The 21,161-nt window shown below is 50.2% G+C and overlaps 1 protein-coding gene across 3 annotated transcripts in view; it reads left to right on the plus strand.

The window, feature by feature from the left end:
- The window catches only part of KIAA1755 (KIAA1755 ortholog), a 137,488-nt gene that overhangs the window by 21,358 nt on the left and 94,969 nt on the right, over positions 1-21,161 (plus strand). For 2 of the 3 annotated variants that reach the window (XM_075349806.1, XM_075349805.1), the window contains exon 3: positions 17,232-17,432. In XM_075349806.1, coding sequence (XP_075205921.1) covers positions 17,232-17,432 — 201 coding nt within the window. The remainder of the gene's footprint in view (positions 1-17,231; positions 17,433-21,161) is intronic. The other variant, XM_075349807.1, reaches the window with a different exon arrangement.

Here is a 21,161-nt window from a genome sequence, read left to right on the forward strand (position 1 = left end):
AGTGAGGATCCAGCGACTTGCAGTTTTTTAACTTTTTTCAAAAACGCTACTTGTAGCGTTTTTGAGCTGCGTCTAAATACTGCAAATTGCTGGATACTGACTAAACAGCATGCAAACACATGTGAATGCTGGCATGCTGATAGACAAGATCCTGCTTGCTCCACTGAGCATGCCCAGAAACCAGCCAAGCGTGATCAATCTCTCTCTCCACCTCCCTCCCTCTCTCTCCACTATCCCCCGCCTGAGAGCGGAGGATGCTCGTAACCAAGGTAAAATATCGGGTAACTGCGGACTTAGTTACCCGATGTTTATCTTGGTTACGTGTGCAGGGAGCAGGCAGCCAGCTCCTAGCAGCTGCAGATGCTCGTAACCAATGTAAATATCGGGTGTCCAAGCAAGTTACCCGATGTTTACCTTGGTTATGAGCCTCCACAGCTGTTAGATGTCGGCTCCCAGTCTTTCACGTTCAGTTCCCCTCACTCCCGATCACATGACTCCAATGCCCGCCATAAACTTAAAGTGACAGGATCCTGCAAAATAACACATGCGTTTGCATGCGTTTTTTGCTGTAAAAGCAGGATCCGCTTTTGCAGCAAAAAAACATTCATGACTCATGTTAAAAAAACGTAGTGTGAAAGCAGCCTTGCCTAGGTGCCACACAAGAAACATCACATGATGGGTAAAACTGGTGAGCTGTCTCAAGACCTTCACAACCTTACTGTTAAAAAACATACTGATGGAATTTGTTACAGAATTTCTAAACTACTGAATGTTCCAGTGAGCACTGCTTTGGCCATAATCTGGAAGTGGTTAAAACATCATTTCACCATAAACTGGCCATGACCAGGTGCTCCTTGAAAACCTTTAGAAGGATGAGTAAAACATATTATCAGAAGAGTTGTCTAAAAGCTAGGACCACCCATTGAAAGCTACAGAAAGACTTGAAATCAGCAGCTACAATTATATCAAAGAATACAATAAGTAATGCACTCAACCTGTATGGCCTGTATGCATGTTCACCACGCAAGACTCCATTGCTGAACAAAAAGTATGTTCAAGTGCTTTTAAAGTTTGTTCAACAACATTTAGACAAGCCTCTGAAATACTGGAAAAATATAATTAGGTCAGACGAGACAAAACTTGAACTCTTTGGAAGCCATAATACACAGCATATTTACTAACAGTGAAGTCTGGAAGTGAGAACATCATTGTGTAGGGCTGTTTTTCTGGATATGACACTAGCAAACTTAATATGATTGAAAGAAGGAGGAATGAACAAATGTATATAGATATTATTAATACAAATCTGCTGTCATCTACCAGGATGATGAAGACAAAATTAGGGTGGACATTTCATCAAGACAATGATCTCAAAAACACAGCCAAGGAAACTCTCAGTAGGTTTCAGAGAAAGAAAATAAAGATGCTAGAATGGCCCAGCCAATCCCCTGACCTGAATCTAATAAAAAAAATTATGTAAGGAACTGAAGCTCAGGGGTCATAGAAGGAGAGCAACGGAAACTTCAGAATTTGAAGAGTGTGTGTGGAAGAATGGGCCAAGATAATACCTGCACGATGTACGCCACTAGTTTCTGCATACAGAAGGAATCTTACATTGTTACATAGGTTGATAAAAGACCTAGGTCCATGTAGTTCAAGCTTCCTCCACCAATTTTACATTTTGTCATTAAGTCATGTATAACCAACAATGCTGTGTGTACTGAGGAAATCATCCAGCCCTTTTTTAAAAGCTGTTATAGTATCTGCCATCACTATCTCTTGTGGTAGGGCATCTTGAAGCTGTCATCACCAACAAAGGCTTTTGCACAAAGTATTAATTGCATTTCAAAAAGCATGTTCAATACTTTTTCAAGTGTCATTTCTCATTACTACACATAGCTTTATTCATGGACAGTTTTCTTTGATTTCTTTGTCTGTGTGGATTGGATGGGTTGTTACCAACATCTGTTGAGAAATTAATGTCTATAGCACCTTTAGAAATATACTTACTTGGAAAATGTGTGTTTATTTCACCCACTGTATATAGGCATGCAGTTCTTTGATGTGTAAAACCATCAACATTTTTATATTTCCTCTTGTTGCTGCATTTCCACGAAATTAGCATTTTAATTCATATGCAAATGAGTCATTAAGTCCCTGGGTGTGACAGAGTCCTTACTGAGACTCTGCCTCCCTCAGATATTTCCCTGACCAGTACCAGCCTCCTCAGCTTGATTGGTAGCTCACTGCTTCTGTAGCGCCAGGCAAGGAAATCTGACAGTGAGTTATCAATCAAGCTAAAGACGCTAGTGCTGTGTGGGGATACAAGCTCAGGATGCAGTGGCTCCTTAAAATTAAGGTGTCGTCCAAAAAAAAAAAAAATTCAATAACTGAAAAAAATGTAACGTATTAATGTTTTAATGTTTTGTTTAAATATTATTATTTGTTTTAATTGACCAAAATCTAAAAAAAATTAAAAAGTTTGACATTTTCCACTCTTAAACACTAGGGGGAGCAGCTGCTGAAATCCTGCTGTAGAACTACTGTAGATCTAGTTCACATTACACCTGCGTAAAAGTGGGCAGAATTTGCCCTCCTGTGTGTGATGTCACACCTCCCCCTCCCAATCTAGGTGTTTCCAAAAAGATAAGGGAAGATGAAGTTTAAGGTCACAGTGCGGAGCCATTTTGATGGTGATTACAAAGTGATCCTAATGTCTAAAGTGTCACCAAGGACAGCTGCATAGTGCTCCCCACATAGTGATCCGCACGCAACGGTCCAGCAATGCTCTGCCGCATGCACGCCCGCAATGCTCTGCCACATGCATGCCTGCAATGCTCTGCCACACGGATGCCCGCCCTCAATGCTCTGCCACATGCACGCACTCAATGCTCTGCCACACGCACGCACACAATGCTCTGCCACACGCACGACCACAATGCTCTGCCACACGCACACCCGCCCACAATGCTCTGCCCCATTCAAGCCCGCAATGCTATACCACATGCACGCATGCAATGCTCTGCCACACGCACACCCGCCCGCTCTGCCACCTGCACGCCCACAATGCTCTGACGCCCTCCCGCCCACCCGCCATTCTCTGCCACACGCACAAACACAATGCTCTGCCGCATGCACGCCCGCCCGCTCTGCCACCTGCACACCCGCAATGCTCTGCCACACACACACACACAATGCTCTGCTGCATGCATGCCCGCAGCGGCAGCAGGAAGAGCGGGGGGAGGGTAGCAGCAGCGGCGGGAGGGAGAGCTGGGGAGAGCAGGGGGGTGGGTGTCTTTGGGGAAGGGCGCAGCGGCAGCGCTAGGCGCTGGTACTCACACAGGCCGAACAGGTGGCATGGGGAAAGTGCACAACACAGCATACATTGTGAGCTCCACAGAGATGGTGACTATGTCCTCCTTCTGCTGTGATCTGGAAAGCCAAGGGGGCATGTCCAGCTCTCCTGTGTTCAGTATAGGGTCGGAGCACGACTATCAGACCCAATACCCTGGGAGCTGCCATAAAGGAGGTGAGTAACTGTCGTTACACACAGCAAATCCAAGATGACAGCCCCAAGTGCTTCATTAAATCTAGAATTAAATAAAAACTAAATAAACAGTGAGTTTAATTTTGTATTACAAATACTTGATTTCATAATCACTATTATTAATACAAAAATAAAAAAACGCGACAACTTACCTTTAAGTGCTATAACTTGCCCGAAGCACTTAATGCCTAATTTGCATATGAATTAAAACACTAATAACTCAGGAATACAGTAATAGAATATTTAAGGGTGTCAATTTATTTACATTTCTGACACCTGCATGCCCATATATGCCAAAAATATAGGGAAGCCCTTTTTTAATTATTTCATGAATTTCATGAAATAATTACAAAAACAAAAATGTTGTGGGCTTTGCCCAATTTTTGTGTCCAGCCAGGTACAACTAGGCAGCTGGGGATTGGAATTCGCAGCGCAGGGTGGCCCAAAGAAAATGGCGCTTTCATAAAAGCGCCATCTTCTGGCGCAGTATTCAATTCTCTCAGCGGCCCTGGTGCCGGGTGGCATGATGGGTAATAAGGGGTTGATACCAGCTTTGTTTTACCAGCTTTGTTTTACCAGCTGTTATAAAGCCCGAGATTCTTAATGTCAGGCCAAATTTGACCCTGCCATTAAGAATCTCTAATAAAGGGTTAAAAAAGACATCACTCAGAGAAAAAATACTTTATTAGAAATAAATACACAGACATGCTTAGGAACTCCATGTGTATTACTCCCCCTCACCCCTCCACGATCCTAGTCTCCTGTCAGAGAGAGAGAGATTTCTGTACTGACGATGCCAGGCTGCTTTCTGCGCAGGCTTTTACCAAAAACAGGATCCTGTCTATCAGGATTCGGCTACTTCCGGTACAACAGGATCCGGTGCCCATTGAACTACATTGCAGGTATCGCCACAATCTCACAGATCCATTGACATGCAGTATTTTGCCCGAGGACAAAAATGCTGCAAGTAGCATTTTTGAAAGAAGGTAAAATACCGCAAAGCAACGAATCCAGTGTGTACCACATGCAACCGCATGTGACAAATATTGCCGCAATTCCATTGCAAATGCATTGAAATGACAACGCATTTGTAAAGGATCCGGCTTTGCGGCAAAAAATCCATTTGTGCTGCAGTTAAAAAATCGCTGATGTGAAAGCAGCATTAGTGGGGTATTAGGGTTGACCTTACTGATAGATTACCTTTAATATACGTTTGATATGTGTGCTACCATGACTGAGCAGCATCTTGCTCTTCTGAAGAAGGTTCAAATCTTCATCAGGATAATAATTTCTAACATACCACTGAAGTATTCTTAGGCCTTAGGGAATCTTCTAGAAAGAGAAGGGCGTGAAGACTCATCTCTTACAATGGAGGCAGACAGACAAGAAGGTCTCTTGGCATGGGGGTCTGGTCACAAGTACAATCGCTATGATGACCCCAACAGTAACACCACTGATGGGAATCATTTGCAGACAGCGCTAGAAACAAGTCCAGAATTTCCAATCTGGAGTCAATGTAATTCGGTCACATAGGGCCACCTACTAATAATTATCCTATTAACCTTTAAGGCAGTCATACAAATTAGTCCATTAGAATGCCACCCAAGTAATTCTATAAAATCACACCTAATTCTGGTGATTGAAGAGAGGTCCTAAAGTTCAGTGACCCTTTACTGGCTGACAGACGTTTATTCCAAATTTCAATCAGCGTTGTTTTGTATGAGTTATTGCATTTTAGTAGATCACCATCATTATGTGTGATCACTCACCTTCCCTGCAGGTCAGCCACAGTCTATCAAAAAGTCATTTACAACCCGTAAACTGCTGTTTCAGGAGGTAATACTAGTATTCTGGCTTCACGTCAGAGGCACATACAATTCTGTGGTGCACAAGTTACAATATATAGACTAACATTTGGAATGGTTATAAAGTAATATGGCATATGGTATGCAGGGCCGTATTTGCCACTAGGCACCTGTGGTCCCGTGCCTAGGGCGGCACGTTGCGGGGGGGCGGCACTTTCTGGCAGCAAAAAAAAAAAAAAAAAAAAAAAAATATATATAATTTTTTTTTTTTTTTTTTTTTTACATCCCCGCCCCCCGCCCCTCCCTCCGTTGCACTTCGCTGTGTTCTCGGGGGGGAGGGGGGGTTGAGAGGGAGGAAAGGCGCACTTCTGTCTCTTTAAATACACGGAGGGCGCCAGGCATAGTGAGCTGATTAACCCCGGAAGTTCCAGCGCCTGCACTTCCGGGTCAGAGGCGCGCGGGCGCGCCAATCAGCTCACTGACCCGTGCTGCAGCGTCCAATTCTGCAGACAACACACGCCGCGGAGGAGGACGCGACTGGAGCTGGAGCCAGCCAGGAGAAGAGGATAATAGCAGAGCAGGGCAGCAGGCACCGGAGCAGGTATGCGTAAGGCAGAGCCTAGAATGTATGGGCACCTTACAGGTTAGTTGATGATCGTTGCGATGCCTCTTTTTGGCTGGGGGGAGGCTGGGAAAAGAGAGAGGCTGGGAAAAGAGAGAGGCTGGGGGGAGGCTGGGAAAAGAGAGGCTGAGGCTGGGGGGGGAGGCTGGGAAGAGAGAGAGGCTGGGGAGAGGCTGGGAAAAGAGAGAGGCTGGGGGGAGGCTGGGAAAAGAGAGAGGCTGAGGCTGGGGGGGAGGCTGGGAAAAGAGAGAGGCTGAGGCTGGGGGGGAGGCTGGGGGGAGAGAGAGGCTGGGGGGGAGGCTGGGGGGAGGCTGGGAAAAGAGAGAGGCTGGGGGGAGGCTGGGAAAAGAGAGAGGCTGGAGGGAGGCTGGGAAGAGAGAGGCTGAGGCTGGGGGGGAGGCTGGGGGGAGAGAGAGGCTGGGGGGGAGGCTGGGGGGAGGCTGGGAAAAGAGAGATGGGGGGAGGCTGGGAAAAGAGAGATGCTGGAGGGAGGCTGGGAAGAGAGAGGCTGAGGCTGGGGGGAGGCTGGGGGGAGAGAGAGGCTGGGGGGGAGGCTGGGGGGAGAGAGAGGCTGGGGGGAGGCTGGGAAAAGAGAGAGGCTGGGGGGAGGCTGGGAAGAGAGAGGCTGAGGCTGGGGGGAGAGAGAGGCTGGGGGGGAGGCTGGGGGGAGAGAGAGGCTGGGGGGGAGGCTGGGGGGAGAGAGAGGCTGGGGGGGAGGCTGGAAAAGAGAGAGGCTGGGGGGAGGTTGGGAAAAGAGAGAGGCTGGGGGGAGGCTGGGAAAAGAGAGGCTGAGGCTGGGGGGGAGGCTGGGAAGAGAGAGGCTGAGGCTGGGGGGGAGGCTGGGGGGGAGAGAGAGGCTGAGGCTGGGGGGGAGGCTGGGGGGAGAGAGAGGCTGGGGGGGAGGCTGGGGGGAGAGAGAGAGGCTGGGGGGGAGGCTGGGGGAGAGAGAGGCTGGGGGGAGGCTGGGGGGAGAGAGAGGCTGGGGGGGAGGCTGGGAAAAGAGAGAGGCTGGGGGGAGGCTGGGAAGAGAGAGGCTGAGGCTGGGGGAGAGAGAGGCTGAGGCTGGGGGGAGGCTGGGGGGAGAGAGAGGCTGGGGGGGAGGCTGGGGGGAGAGAGAGGCTGGGGGGGGAGGCTGGGGGGAGAGAGAGGCTGGGGGGAGGGCTGGGGGAGAGAGAGGCTGGGGGGAGAGAGAGGCTGGGGGGGGGAGGAGGGGAGAGGGCTGGGGGGGAGAGAGAGGCGGGGGGGAGAGGGAGGCTGGGGGGGGGGGGGGGGGGGGGGGGGGGGGGGGGGGGGGGGGGGGGGGGGGGGGGAGGGGGGGGGGGGGGGGGGGGGGGGGGGGGGGGGGGGGGGGGGGGGGGGGGGGGGGGGGGGGGGGGGGGGGGGGGGGGGGGGAGGGGGGGGGGGAGGGGGGGGGGGGAGGGGGGGGGCTGGGGGGGGGGGGGGGAGAGAGGGGGGAGAGGCTGGGGGGGAGAGAGGCTGGGGGGGAGGCTGGGGGGAGAGAGAGGCTGGGGGGGAGGCTGGGGGGAGAGAGAGGCTGGGGGGGAGGCTGGGGGGAGAGAGAGGCTGGGGGGGAGGCTGGGGGGAGAGAGAGGCTGGGGGGGAGGCTGGGGGGAGAGAGAGGCTGGGGGGGAGGCTGGGGGGAGAGAGAGGCTGGGGGGGAGGCTGGGGGGAGAGAGAGGCTGGGGGGGGAGGCTGGGGGGAGAGAGAGGCTGAGGGCTGGGGGGGAGGCTGGGGGAGAGAGAGGCTGAGGCTGAAGGCGGGGGAGTGAGGCTGCTGCTGGGGGAATGGGAGAGAGGGGCTAATGCTAGAGACAGAGGACAAGGGTTGAGGGATAGTGCAATGACAAAATCGATGGGGGGAGTGTAAGGACTCAGAATAAGAGGGGGGCAGCATTGGGAGCGCATTATGGAGAAGGGGCAGCATGTGTGGGCTCAGTATGGAGTGGAGCAATGTAGGGGAGTCAATATCAAGAGTGGGGTAGTGTGTGTGTGGGGGGGTCTCAGCATAAGCGTTAGTGTGGTGGTCTTAGTATGATGAGTGGGGCAGCATGGAGGTGTCATTATGGAAAAGAGTAAGGCAGCATTAGGAGCTCATGGAGAGGGGCAGCATGCATGGGACACTGTGAGGAGGGGGCAGCATGCATGGGACACTGTGAGGAGGGGGCAGTATGCATGGGACACTGTGAGGAGGGGGCAGCATGCATGGGACATTGTGAGGAGGGGGCAGCATGCATGGGACACTGTGAGGATGGAGCAGCATGCATGGGACACTGTGAGGAGGGGGCAGCATGCATGGGACACTGTGAGGAGGGGACAGCATGCATGGGACACTGTGAGGAGGGGGCAGCATGCATGGGACACTGTGAGGAGGGGGCAGCATGCATGGGACAACTGTGAGGAGGGGGCAGCATGCATGGGACACTGTGAGGAGGGGGCAGCATGCATGGGACCCTGTGAGGAGAGAGCAGCATGCATGGGACCCTGTGAGGAGGGGACAGCATGCATGGGACCCTGTGAGGAGGGAGCAGCATGCATGGGACATTGTGAGGAGGGAGCAGCATGCATGGGACACTGTGAGGAGGGATCAGCATGCATGGGACACTGTGAGGATGGAGCAGTATGCATGGGACACTGTGAGGATGGAGCAGCATGCATGGGACACTGAGGATGGAGCAGCATGCATGGGACACTGAGGATGGAGCAGCATGCATGGGACACTGTGAGGATGGAGCAGCATGCATGGGACACTGAGGATGGAGCAGCATGCATGGGACATTGTGAGGAGGGGGCAGCATGCATGGGACACTGTGAGGAGGGGACAGCATGCATGGGACACTGTGAGCAGGGGGCAGCATGCATGGGACACTGTGAGGAGGGGACAGCATGCATGGGACACTGTGAGGAGGGGGCAGCATGCATGGGACCCTGTGAGGAGGGAGCAGCATGCATGGGACCCTGTGAGGAGGGGGCAGCATGCATGGGACATTGTGAGAGGGGGCAGCATGCATGGGGCACTGAGGAGGGAGCAGCATGCATGGGACATTGTGAGGAGGGGGCAGCATGCATGGGACATTGTGAGGATGGAGCAGCATGCATGGGACACCGTGAGGAGGGGGCAGCATGCATGGGACCCTGTGAGGAGGGGGCAGCATGCATGGGACCCTGTGAGGAGGGGGCAGCAGGCATGGGACCCTGTGAGGAGGGGGCAGCATGCATGGGACCCTGTGAGGAGGGGGCAGCATGCATGGGACCCTGTGAGGAGGGGGCAGCATGCATGGGACCCTGTGAGGAGGGGGCAGCATGCATGGGACCCTGTGAGGAGGGGGCAGCATGCATGGGACCCTGTGAGGAGGGGGCAGCATGCATGGGACCCTGTGAGGAGGGGGCAGCATGCATGGGACCCTGTGAGGAGGGGGCAGCATGCATGGGACCCTGTGAGGAGGGGGGCAGCATGCATGGGACCCTGTGAGGAGGGGGCAGCATGCATGGGACACTGTGAGGAGGGGGCAGCATGCATGGGACACTGTGAGGAGGGGGCAGTATGCATGGGACATTGTGAGGAGGGGGCAGTATGCATGGGACATTGTGAGGAGGGGGCAGCATGCATGGGACACTGTGAGGAGGGGGCAGCATGATGTGAGGACAATGTGCAGATCATATTTCATAATTGAGGAAGGTGTGGTGGGTATAATTTATAAGGGAGGGCAGTGTGTAGTTTATTAGGGGCAGTGTGACAGTCACAGCATATAAGTGGGGACGGTGTGGTGGGAATATTTTATACTCATGCTATGTTTTGATGTGCCAGTGGTGATCCCCATTGGGGGGGGGGGTTAGTGCCCTTTGTTTCTCATTGATACTTTTTAAAGTGTTTTACAGAGTAGATCTGCCTTAAACAGATGTCGTGTGCGAAAACTCAGTGTTACGTTGTCTCTAAGGGCGCGACCACTTAAAGTGCCTAGGGCAGCACGAAGGCAAAATACAGCCCTGATGGTATGTGAGGAAGAACATATAGTAAATTTATTAGATTACTGAAGAAGGAAAAATGCCCAAAGATATTGGACCAGTGCGTGCTGCATATTGTGTAATGGATACCGTTCATTACAACAGCTTTAACATTATGTCACAATTTATTTAGAACTAGAATGAGGTACAAAAGATATATACTCCACATATATTTAACCCATTCACAACAAAAGACGTACATGTATGCCCTTGGTCGTTTCCCGGACTTAGATGGTAGCTCACACAATGAGCTTGCAGATTTCCCTGCACATGACAACTGATCTGATTAGCGACATGTGCAGCTAACAGGTGCGGGTAGATCTTCCATCCACCCGCACCTGTTAACTAGTCAGATCATGCTGTCATACTCTGACAGTGCGATCTAACATGCGTCGGTGGGCAGCGTGCAATTCACTGGTCCCATCAGCGGCCCCGTGACGTGATCAGGGGTGTTGATGAGATCTCATGACAGCCGGGGGTGTCAGCTGATGAACCCTGTTGCTTTCTTGACGAAGTTCCTGTGAACACCAGTTAAGCTCCGGCATTCACAGGAGATCAGCATTTCTCCTGATCACAGCAATGCTCAAGCATCGCTCTGATCAGCAGACTTGTAAATAGTAAAAAAAAAAAAAAAAAAAATAAGTTCAAATCACCTCCTTTTTCCCCATTGAAAGTAAAACAATAAATAAAAAATATAGACATATTTGGCATTGCTTTATTCAGAATGTCTGATCTATCAAAATATAAAATAAATTAATCTTATCAGTAAAGGGCGTAACAGAAAAGAAAATTAAAAATGCCCAAATTACATTTTTTTGGGTTGCTGCAACAGTGCAATAAAATACAGTAACAGGAGATTAAAACATTGCATCTACCCAAAAATGATATAAATAAAACATCAGCTCAGGTTGCAAAAAATAAGCCATCACTAAGCCCCAGATCCCAAAAATGAGAACATTATGGGTCTTGGAAAATGGAGCCAAAAGTGCAATTCTTCTTTTTTTTTACAAATATTTAGATTTTTTTCACCACTTAATAATAACTATACATTGGTATCTATGAACTCATACCGACCTGGGGAATAATACAGCCAGGTCAGGTTTACCATATAGTGAACACAGTAAATATAAATAATTGTGGAATTGCACTTTTTTTTGCAATTTCTCGGCACTTTTTTCTCATTTTCCAGTACACTACATGGTAAAATTTATGATGCCATTCAAAAGTACAACATGTCCTTCAAAAAATAAGTTCTCATGTCGCCATATTGATAGAAAAATAAAAAAGTTATGGCTCTTGGAAGAAGGTAAGGAAAAACCGAAAATGACCCGGGGGTGAAGGGGTTAAAGGATATTTCCATAACAGACATTTATGGTAACTACAGGATATACCATAAATGTTTACCCCACTTCTGGAATCTGCACCTACAGTGCCTACAAGTAGTATTCAACCCCCTGCAGATTTAGCAGGTTTGATAAGATGCAAATAAGTTAGAGCCTGTAAACGTCAAACAAGAGCAGGATTTATTAACAGATGCATAAATCTTACAAACCAACAAGTTATGTTGCTCAGTTAAATTTTAATAAATTTTCAACATAAAAGTGTAGGTCAATTATTATTCAACCCCTAGGTTTAATATTTTGTGGAATAACCCTTGTTTGCAATTACAGCTAATAATCGTCTTTTATAAGACCTGAACAGGCCGGCACAGGTCTCTGGAGTTATCTTGGCCCACTCCTCCTCCATGCAGAGCTTCTCCAAGTTATCTAGGTTCTTTGGGTGTCTCATGTGGACTTTAATCTTGAGCTCCTTCCACAAGTTTTCAATTGGGTTAAGGTCAGGAGACTGACTAGGCCCCTGCAACACCTTGATTTTTTCCCTCTTGAACCAGGCCTTGGTTTTCTTGGCTGTGTGCTTTGGGTGGTTGTCTTGTTGGAAGATGAAATGACGACGCATCTTAAGATCCTTGATGGAGGAGCGGAGGTTCTTGGCCAAAATCTCCAGGTAGGCCGTGCTATCCATCTTCCCATGGATGCGGACCAGATGGCCAGGCCCCTTGGCTGAGAAACAGCCCCACAGCATGATGCTGCCACCACCATACTTGACTGTAGGGATGGTATTCTTGGGGTCGTATGCAGTGCCATCCAGTCTCCAAACGTCACGTGTGTGGTTGGCACCAAAGATCTCGATCTTGGTCTCATCAGACCAGAGAACCTTGAACCAGTCTGTCTCAGAGTCCTCCAAGTGATCATGAGCAAACTGTAGACGAGCCTTGACATGCCGCTTTGAAAGTAAAGGTACCTTACGGGCTCGTCTGGAACGGAGACCATTGCGGTGGAGTACGTTACTTATGATATTGACTGAAACCAATGTCCCCACTGCCATGAGATCTTCCCGGAGCTTCTTCCTTGTTGTCCTTGGGTTAGCCTTGACTCCTCGGACAAGCCTGGCCTCGGCACGGGTGGAAACTTTCAAAGGCTGTCCAGGCCGTGGAAGGCTAACAGTAGTTACATAAGCCTTCCACTTCTGGATGATGCTCCCAACAGTGGAGACAGGCCAAACTCCTTGGAAAGGGTTTTGTACCCCTTGCCAGCCTTGTGACCCTCCACGATCTTGTCTCTGATGGCCTTGGAATGCTCCTTTGTCTTTCCCATGTTGACCATGTATGAGTGCTGTTCACAAGTTTGGGGAGGGTCTTTATTAGTCAGAAAAGGCTGGAAAAAGAGATAATTAATCCAAACATGTGAAGCTCATTGTTCTTTGTGCCTGAAATACTTCTTAATACTTTAGGGGAACCAAACAGAATTCTGGTGGTTTGAGGGGTTGAATAATAAATGACCCTCTGAATAAACTTTTCACAATTTAAAAAAAAAAAATAAAAAAGAAATAACATTCTTTTTTGCTGCAGTGCATTTCACACTTCCAGGCTGCTCTACAGTCCAAATGTCACAATGCCAAGTTAATTCTGAATGTGTAAACCTGCTAAATCTGCAGGGGGTTGAATACTACTTGTAGGCACTGTATGTGGATAACAGTAGTTATTCATTCCACCTGCTGAGGTGACTGTCTACCGATACATGCTTCAGAGAATGAATGGAGTGGAGGTGACTGTCTGCGGATTATATGCTTCATAGAATGAGTGGAGTGGAGGTGACTGTCTGCCGATACATGCTTCAGAGAATGAATGGAGTGGAGGTGACTGTCTGCCGATTATATGTGTCGCGGGCGGAGGAGGGGACGCTGCGCTCTCCCACTGCTCGGGTCCGGCCGCTGCTGCTGTGGCTGCCGCTGCGGCTGCCGCTGCTCGGTGGTGGCTCGAGCGGTGGGCTGGATCCTGGGGACTCGAGCGGCGTTCCTTGCCCATGAGTGAAAAGGGGATTGATTGTGGGGATTTATTGTCCGTGACGCCACCCACGGTTGTGGTGATAATGGTGACACCACCGCTGCTCTGGACGGGGATCCCGCGAGCGGTGACAGGGAGCAGCTTTGTTGTTAGTTCTCCCCTCCATGGGTAGGGGGTTGGTTGTCCCGGGGCCCGGTGATGGGGTAGGGATGGATGGCAGGCGGATTACGGCGCCTGGTGAGGTGCAGGGTCGCAGGGGCAGCACTGTGCCGCACGGCACGGTGGTACTCACTCAGCCCAATGATGAAGACACAGTTCTCGGTAAAACACTCGGCTGGATGGACGGGTCCCATAGACGGCTGCGGTGTTGTTTCTCCCGGCAGGTTGATAGTGACTGCCTTTCCCTGCACCTATGTACGGTTGATGGTTCTGATGGGTTCCCACCGGTAACCCGCTCCCCAGCTTGGATGTGAGCTGGAGGAGCCCCTTTTTGCCCGCAGGATCTGGCCCTGAGAAACGGTTGCCTTGGCGGTGGCGGTGTCTCCCTCTTCTGGTTGGACTGTTGCCTTGTGTCGGGACTTCACTGTTTGGAAACCCAGGAGGTCCCCTTCACTAACGGATTCGGCAAATTCACGGCGACTCCTAGCCTTGCCGGGGTCCGTAAGCCCCTGCCAGATGGTGCTGACTTCTCTTCGTGTACCGGTCCAGTACCGCCGGGCCACCGCCCGTCCACGGTCCTTACGGTAACTCTGATAGGCCACTCCTGCAGATGGTCACCACCGTCTGCCAACCTTGCTGTACCGCCCGGGCCAAACACCCGGACGCTGTCAGTTAGTTGCTCCACTACTACTTCTCCTTCCTCTCACTTTCACCTCCAAAACTAATGTCTGCTTTTCCCGCCTCCAGGACTGTGAACTCCTCGGTGGGCGGGACCAACCGCCTGGCCCACCCCCTGGTGTGAACATCAGCCCCTGGAGGAAGGCAACAAGGGTTTTGTGTCTGACTTCGGAGTGCCTGACCGGGAGTGTGGGGTGTGATGGTGTTGTTCTCTGTGGCCCCTGGCTTGTCCAGGGCGCCACATATGCTTCAGAGAATGAATGGAGTGGAGGTGACTGTCTGCCGATACATGCTTCAGAGAATGAATGGAGTGGAGGTGACTATCTGCCGATTATATGCTTCAGAGAATGAATGGAGTGCTGGCATGTATGGAGGTTCTTTTCAGTAACTGCAAATTTGTGATCTGCGATCTTCACCAATTAGATCAGGATTTCACCATGTAGGAATGTCACATATGAGATTTTCACGCTAGTTGAGCCAATGTAATACTTCTACAATGTCATTTGTATAATATGTGTATTCAAGAGCTGAAATATAGGGAATTGTTCTGGTGGGGACTTCAACTACAGAGGACTTGCAGCAAGGTTAAAAATATCTGGCTTTATTCCCGCTGCTCCCCTATTTTTTTTTTTTATTGCTAAATCCGCCATATTGGTGCTGAGATGTTGGCCTATTGAATTAGTACTAATTTTACTGGATGTTCCAAGGGAGCGTGGCTCACAGGGTAATAATACACATCAGCCCCAGAGAATTTTGTGAGCCACACCCCCTTGTTAAAGACAACATAAACAGTATCACTAAATAAAAAGGCCCATATCTCTGGGACCACATGGAGGATTTTTTTTTTTTAAATTTAAACTGAATATTTGGGTGAGCGTCAGGAAAAAAACAAGTGCAAAATCTAGCTACTTTTGACCTGGATAATCCCATCTTCTAGATCCTATCCCAATATGTAGTAGTTGTAATAATAAAAATAATATTAACAAATACCTCCAATTAGAAATGTAGTATAGTTCTCCTGATATACCCATGTCTCTTACCTCATGAGCAGGGCATCGCAGCTTAGGTATCTATGGTTATGATCATGAGCAACTAACTAACTGTCACTATATGAGTGGATATAACCATGGATACCTAAGCTGCAATGCCCTACACATGAGTTAAGAAACATGGCTATATCAGGAGAACTATACTACATTTCTAATTGGAATTATTTGCTAATATTATTATTACAAGGGGCTGATGATAAGTCTTTGGCTTTGTGATTTTTTTTGCTTCTGTGGTAACGTATGTTACATCACATAAAAGCTTTATGTGTCTAATATATATTTTCAAAATGTTTGTTGCTTATGGCAACAGTGTTGTACGCACGCGGGAAAACAAAATGGCGGAGTCTAATGCAATATTCACAGCAACTGAGAGCGGAGGAGTGATAAAATTCTTGTTTCTGCAAGGAAAGTCCATGAAGGATATTCATAGTTATATGTCGCAGACATTGGGGGATCAATGCCCTTCATATTCCACAGTTAAGAACTGGGTTGCCAAATTTAAAATGGGCCAGTTCAGCACCAATGATGAGGAACGTCCTGGACGACCGAGAGTGGTTGTTGTTCCGGAGATCGTCGATGCTGTGCACAACCTCATACTGGAGAATCGACGAATTTCAGCTAAAGCAATAGCAGACATCATGGGGATTTCCCATGAACGTGTTTGCGTCATTATCCTTGAACATTTGGACCTGAGGAAGCTATCTGCAAAGTGGGTCCCCAAATGTTTGACAAGAAGAATGCGAGTGAAAACTTCCCGGTCCATTTGTCAGCGTTTCAGGACTGATAAGAACTTCCTGGATCGACTGGTCACTATGGATGAGACCTGGATTTATTTGTATGACCCTGAAAACAAGGAGCAGTCAAAAGAGTGGAGGGACAGTGGTTCTCCTCGTCAAAAGAAGTTCAGGTTGCAAAAATCAGCCACTAAGGTGATGGTGTCTGTGTTCTGCAATAAGAAGGGCGTGCTGCTAGTGGACTGCCTTCAAAAGGATTCCACCATCAATGCAAGGTATTACATTGAACTTTTGGACCAATTGAAGGCAGCTCCAAAGGTGCAGCAATCTGTCCAAAGGAATCTTGTTCCTGCAAGACAACGCCTCCACGGACAGCACAAGCGACCACGGCAAAACTGGCAGAGCTGGGCTGTTTGACCATCCACCTTATTCACCAGATCTAGCTCCCTCCGACTATAATCTGTTTCCAAACCTGATTAAACACCTCAAGGGTACCAAATTTCACTCCATTTCTGATGCCATGGCTGCTACAGATGCCTGGTTTGAGGCACAACTGAAATCCTTCTTTTTGCTAGGCTTACAGAACTTGGAATACCAATATAAGAAGTGTGTTGACATCAGTGGAGAGTATGTGGAATAAATGTAAAGTTTCATCATCCTATCTCGTTTCTTTCTGGGTAAAGCCAAAGACTTGTCAGCAGCCCCTCGTATTACACCTACTACACAGTGGGATAAGATCTGGGGATGGGAAAAACCTTTTAAGTTTCCTCAGTGTCCAATTCCTCCTACCTCTCACTCACAGGGTGTCCAAAAAGATGAAGTATGGTGGTTATTTGGTGGGTTCATGTAGCAGCAGTATGGCTATTATACATTATCAGAGCAAGAAAAGCGTCAGTGCCTACAGTGTTCCCAATAGTTGTAACTTACAGTTCAAGGATCTCCTATACTCGCAGTGGTTTCATTGATCTCACTCTCTGCTCACGATCACAATCTTCCTCTGTATGAACTCTGTGTATTTTTTTAGGAATCAGATCTCTTCAGGACATAAAAATAGTCTATGACCTCATGTGACCCCCTTCAAAAGCACAACATATTTCTGTGACACACAGAGCCATAGGGTCCTCTTTGGAATTGGGGTTCACACTGTGTCACATACCTTTAATAGCAATGTCCCAACTTAGAATTCCTGCAACTTCCTCAATATGGAAGTTCCGAGGGTCCTGAATTATCACTCCACCAGATTGTGCCGATTCTCTGATTATTTTTTAACTAAAATGTTATCTTTCTCTTAAGCAGGTACGGTCGCAAATACCAATCCGGGTATTGAAGTGACGTCTTCTGTTCAAAAAGTGCCATCCAAAACTGGACTATGGGTATCCATTGTAGGCTCTCCATCAAGAGGATCCATTCCCTGGGAGACCATTACTGATCTTCCAATCCAATGCCAAGATCTCAGTGCCAAGCTATTGTATTCTGGAATTGCTTGTCTTCCAGGTTTGTCCAACTGCTGATCTTTAGTTTCATCTATATATATAATTGCCTTATTCTGTCTGTCTGTCTGTCATGCTCCAAAATTGTGTCACCGTGACATGTCCTTACGGTGACACAAAGCTGATTGGCCGCTGGGTTCGCCATGGCCCCGCCCCCCCACACGGATTGGCCTCTCGCCCCGGCTGCGCCCCCACACGGATTGGCCAGCCGCTCGCCCAGGCTCTGCCCCCCCCCACAGATTGGCCTCTCGCCCCGGCACCCTGCAGGCATTGGCAACTCGCCCACGCCACGCCCCGCCCCCCCTCACGCAATAGACGTTAGCTCTCGCCCCCCCCCCCCCCCCCCCCCCCCCGCATTCCCCGAACTGGCACGGTCACGGAGCCACGAATCCCAGGTGAGTACTGTACTCCCCCCCCCCTTTCCCCCCTCACCAACGGGAGCCCACATCAGCGTACGCCGCCGCCGTATGCTGGTGTTGGCTCCCGTGCGAGCGGGGGACGTGTTGCGCTGGTAACCATGCTTGCATAGTTACAAGTAAATCAAGGTCCTGCAGCGGCGGCACTTCCACACGCACAAACATAACAGCACACACACACGCATACACACACACATCAGATCGCACTCACTCTCACAAACACCTCACACACACCTCACACACACATCGCATCCACACACTCACAGCATCCACACACTCACAGCATCCACACACTCACAGCATCCGGCGATATCGCTTGCTTCTCGGCCTCGATACTGTGCTGTTGTGGTCTTCCAGGACCTGACGGAGGATCACATGGCCAGAGGCATGTGGTATGTCCGGATGTTGTGAGTATCAGCGCGTATGTGCGATATCGTCAGTGTCTGTGTGTGTGAGTGGATGCGATCGGGTGTGTGTGAGTGGATGCGATCGGGTGTGTGTGAGTGGATGCGATCGGGTGTGTGTGAGTGGATGCGATTGGGTGTGTGTGAGTGGATGCGATCGGGTGTGTGTGAGTGGATGCGATCGGGTGTGTGTGAGTGGATGCGATCGGGTGTGTGAGTGTCGGCAGAGGAGCACGGCGTGCTGGAGGAGGCTGGGAGCAGAGAGGCTGATCATGGGGAAGGCTGGGAGGAGAGAGGCTGATGCTGGGGGAGGCTGGGAGGGGGAGGCTGATGCTGGGGGAGGCTGGGACGAGGGAGGCTGATGCTGGTGGAGGCTGATGCTTGGGGAGGCTGATGCTGGGGGAGGCTGGAAGGAGAGAGGCTAATGCTGGTGGAGGCTGATGCTTGGGGAGGCTGATGCTGGGGGAGACTGGGAGGGGAAGGCTGATGCTGAGGGAGGCTGGGAGGAAGGAGGCTGGGAGGAGAGAGGCTGATCCTGGGGAAGGCTGGGAACGGGAGGCTGATGCTGATGGAGGCTGGAAGGAGTGAGGCTGATGCTGGGGGAGGCTGGAAGGAAAGAGGCTGATGTTGGTGGAGGCTGATGCTTGGGGAGGCTGATGCTGGGGGAGACTGGGAGCGGAAGGCTGATGCTGAGGGAGGCTGGGAGGGGGAGGCTGGGAGGAAGGAGGCTGGGAGGAGAGAGGCTGAACCTGGGGAAGGCTGGGAAGGGGAGGCTGATGCTGGGGGAGGCTGGAAGGAGAGAGGCTGATGCTGGTGGAGGCTGATGCTTGGGGAGGCTGATGCTGGGGGAGACTGGGAGCGGAAGGCTGATGCTGAGGGAGGCTGGGAGGAAGGAGGCTGGGAGGAGAGAGGCTGATCCTCGGGAAGGCTGGGAAGGGGAGGCTGATGCTGAGGGAAGCTGGAAGGAGAGAGGCTGATGCTGGGGGAGGCTGGAAGGAGAGAGGCTGAGGCTGGGAGGAGAGAGGCTGATGCTGGGGAAGGCTGATGCTGAGGGAGGCTGGGAGGGGAAAGCTGATGCTGGGGAAGGCTGGGAGGACGGAGGCTGGGAGGAGAGAGGCTGATCCTGGGGAAGGCTGGGAGAGGGAGGCTGATGCTGGAGGAGGCTGGAAGGAAAGAGGCTGATGCTGGCGGAGGCTGATGCTGGGGGAGGCTGGAAGGAGAGAGTCTGATGCTGGTGGAGGAAGGCTGGGAGGAGAGAGGCTGATGCTGGGGACAGAGAGGAGAGGCTGATGCTGGGAGGAGAGAGGCTGATGCTAGGATGAGAGAGGCTGATGCTGGGAGGAGAGAGGCTGATGCTGGGAGGAGAGAGGCTGATGCTGGGGGCAGAGAAGCTGATGCTGGGGGCAGAGAGGCTGATGCTGGTGCAGCATGGGGGATGGAGCACGATGGGGGGGTGCGCAGCATCGGGGATGGAGCATGATGGGGGGTGCACAGCATCGGGGATGGAGCACGATGGGGAGTTAACAGCATGGGGGATGGAGCACGTTTGGGAGTGCGCAGCATGGCGGGTGGAGCACGTTTGGGAGTGCGCAGCATGGGAGATGGAGCACGATAGGGGGTGCGCAGCATAGGGGATGGAGCACGATGGGGAGTGCGGAGTATGGCGGATGGAGCACGTTTGGGAGTGCGCAGCATGGCGGATGGAGCACGTTTGGGAGTGCGCAGCATGGCGGATGGAGCACGTTTGGGAGTGCGCTGCATGGGGGATGGAGCACGATGGGGAGTGCGCTGCATGAGGGATGGAGCACGTTTGGGAGTGCGCACCTCCCCCCAAAACACACACACACACACGCGCGCACTGCACAACACACCACACACCACACATCACACACACACACACACACACACTGGGAACCACAAACAACTGCCCTACACAGACACCCACACACACAGACAACGCTGCGCACACACAGCACCCAACACACAAACACCGCGGCACACACAAATATACGCACATACCGCACAACACACACATTGCACAAAACATACCTCCCCCCAAAACACACCACACACACACAAACCGCGCAACACACACACAACGCTACAGACACACAGCGCTCCACAAACAACGCAACACACGCAACACACATACAACACCGCTCTCACCCCCCGTCACACCCAGACAACACCCAGAACATGTACAGCCCCTACACAAACACTTGGTAACTACACACAACAACATCTATATATATATATATATATATATATATATATATATATATATATATATATATATAGATATATATATATAACAAAAATCATACATGAACTACACAATACGTAAATTCTAGAATACCCGATGCGTAGAATCGGGCCACCTTCTAGTACTTCATATAATCATCTAGGGTCACAGGGCGCAGTGGCCAGTTTGCAAGCTTTAGGCGGTGTCTAAGTGTATGCTTTATTACAATGGTTTTTAGTGCACTGTGTGGCTGTACTTGGATACTCCGCTGTATATCACAAGGAGAATGATGACCTAGCACATCTTTTTTTTCCCTACTGCTTTATAGTTATTTTTGACCTTTTACGCTTACAAATGTATATCATGATGGCAACAATACTATAACATAAACCATAATACAATTATGGTTAAAGAGATTATAAGATGCTGCTGGTTATACAGAATATAAGAAAAGTAAGTACACCCCTCATGTTTTTGTAACTATTTTGTTATATCATTTCATTGGACAATACTGAAAGATATGACACTTAGACACAATGTAAAGTAGTCAGTGTCCAGCTTGTATAAGGCTATGTGCGCACGTTGCGTTTGTCTCTGCAGAAATTTCTGCAGCGATCTGAAGAGCACACGTGCGCTTCAAATCGCTGCAGAAAGAGTCCGTAGTGAAAAAA

Source organism: Anomaloglossus baeobatrachus, chromosome 5 (assembly GCF_048569485.1).
Source record: "Anomaloglossus baeobatrachus isolate aAnoBae1 chromosome 5, aAnoBae1.hap1, whole genome shotgun sequence".
In the NCBI taxonomy this organism is placed as follows: Eukaryota; Metazoa; Chordata; class Amphibia; order Anura; family Aromobatidae; genus Anomaloglossus; species Anomaloglossus baeobatrachus.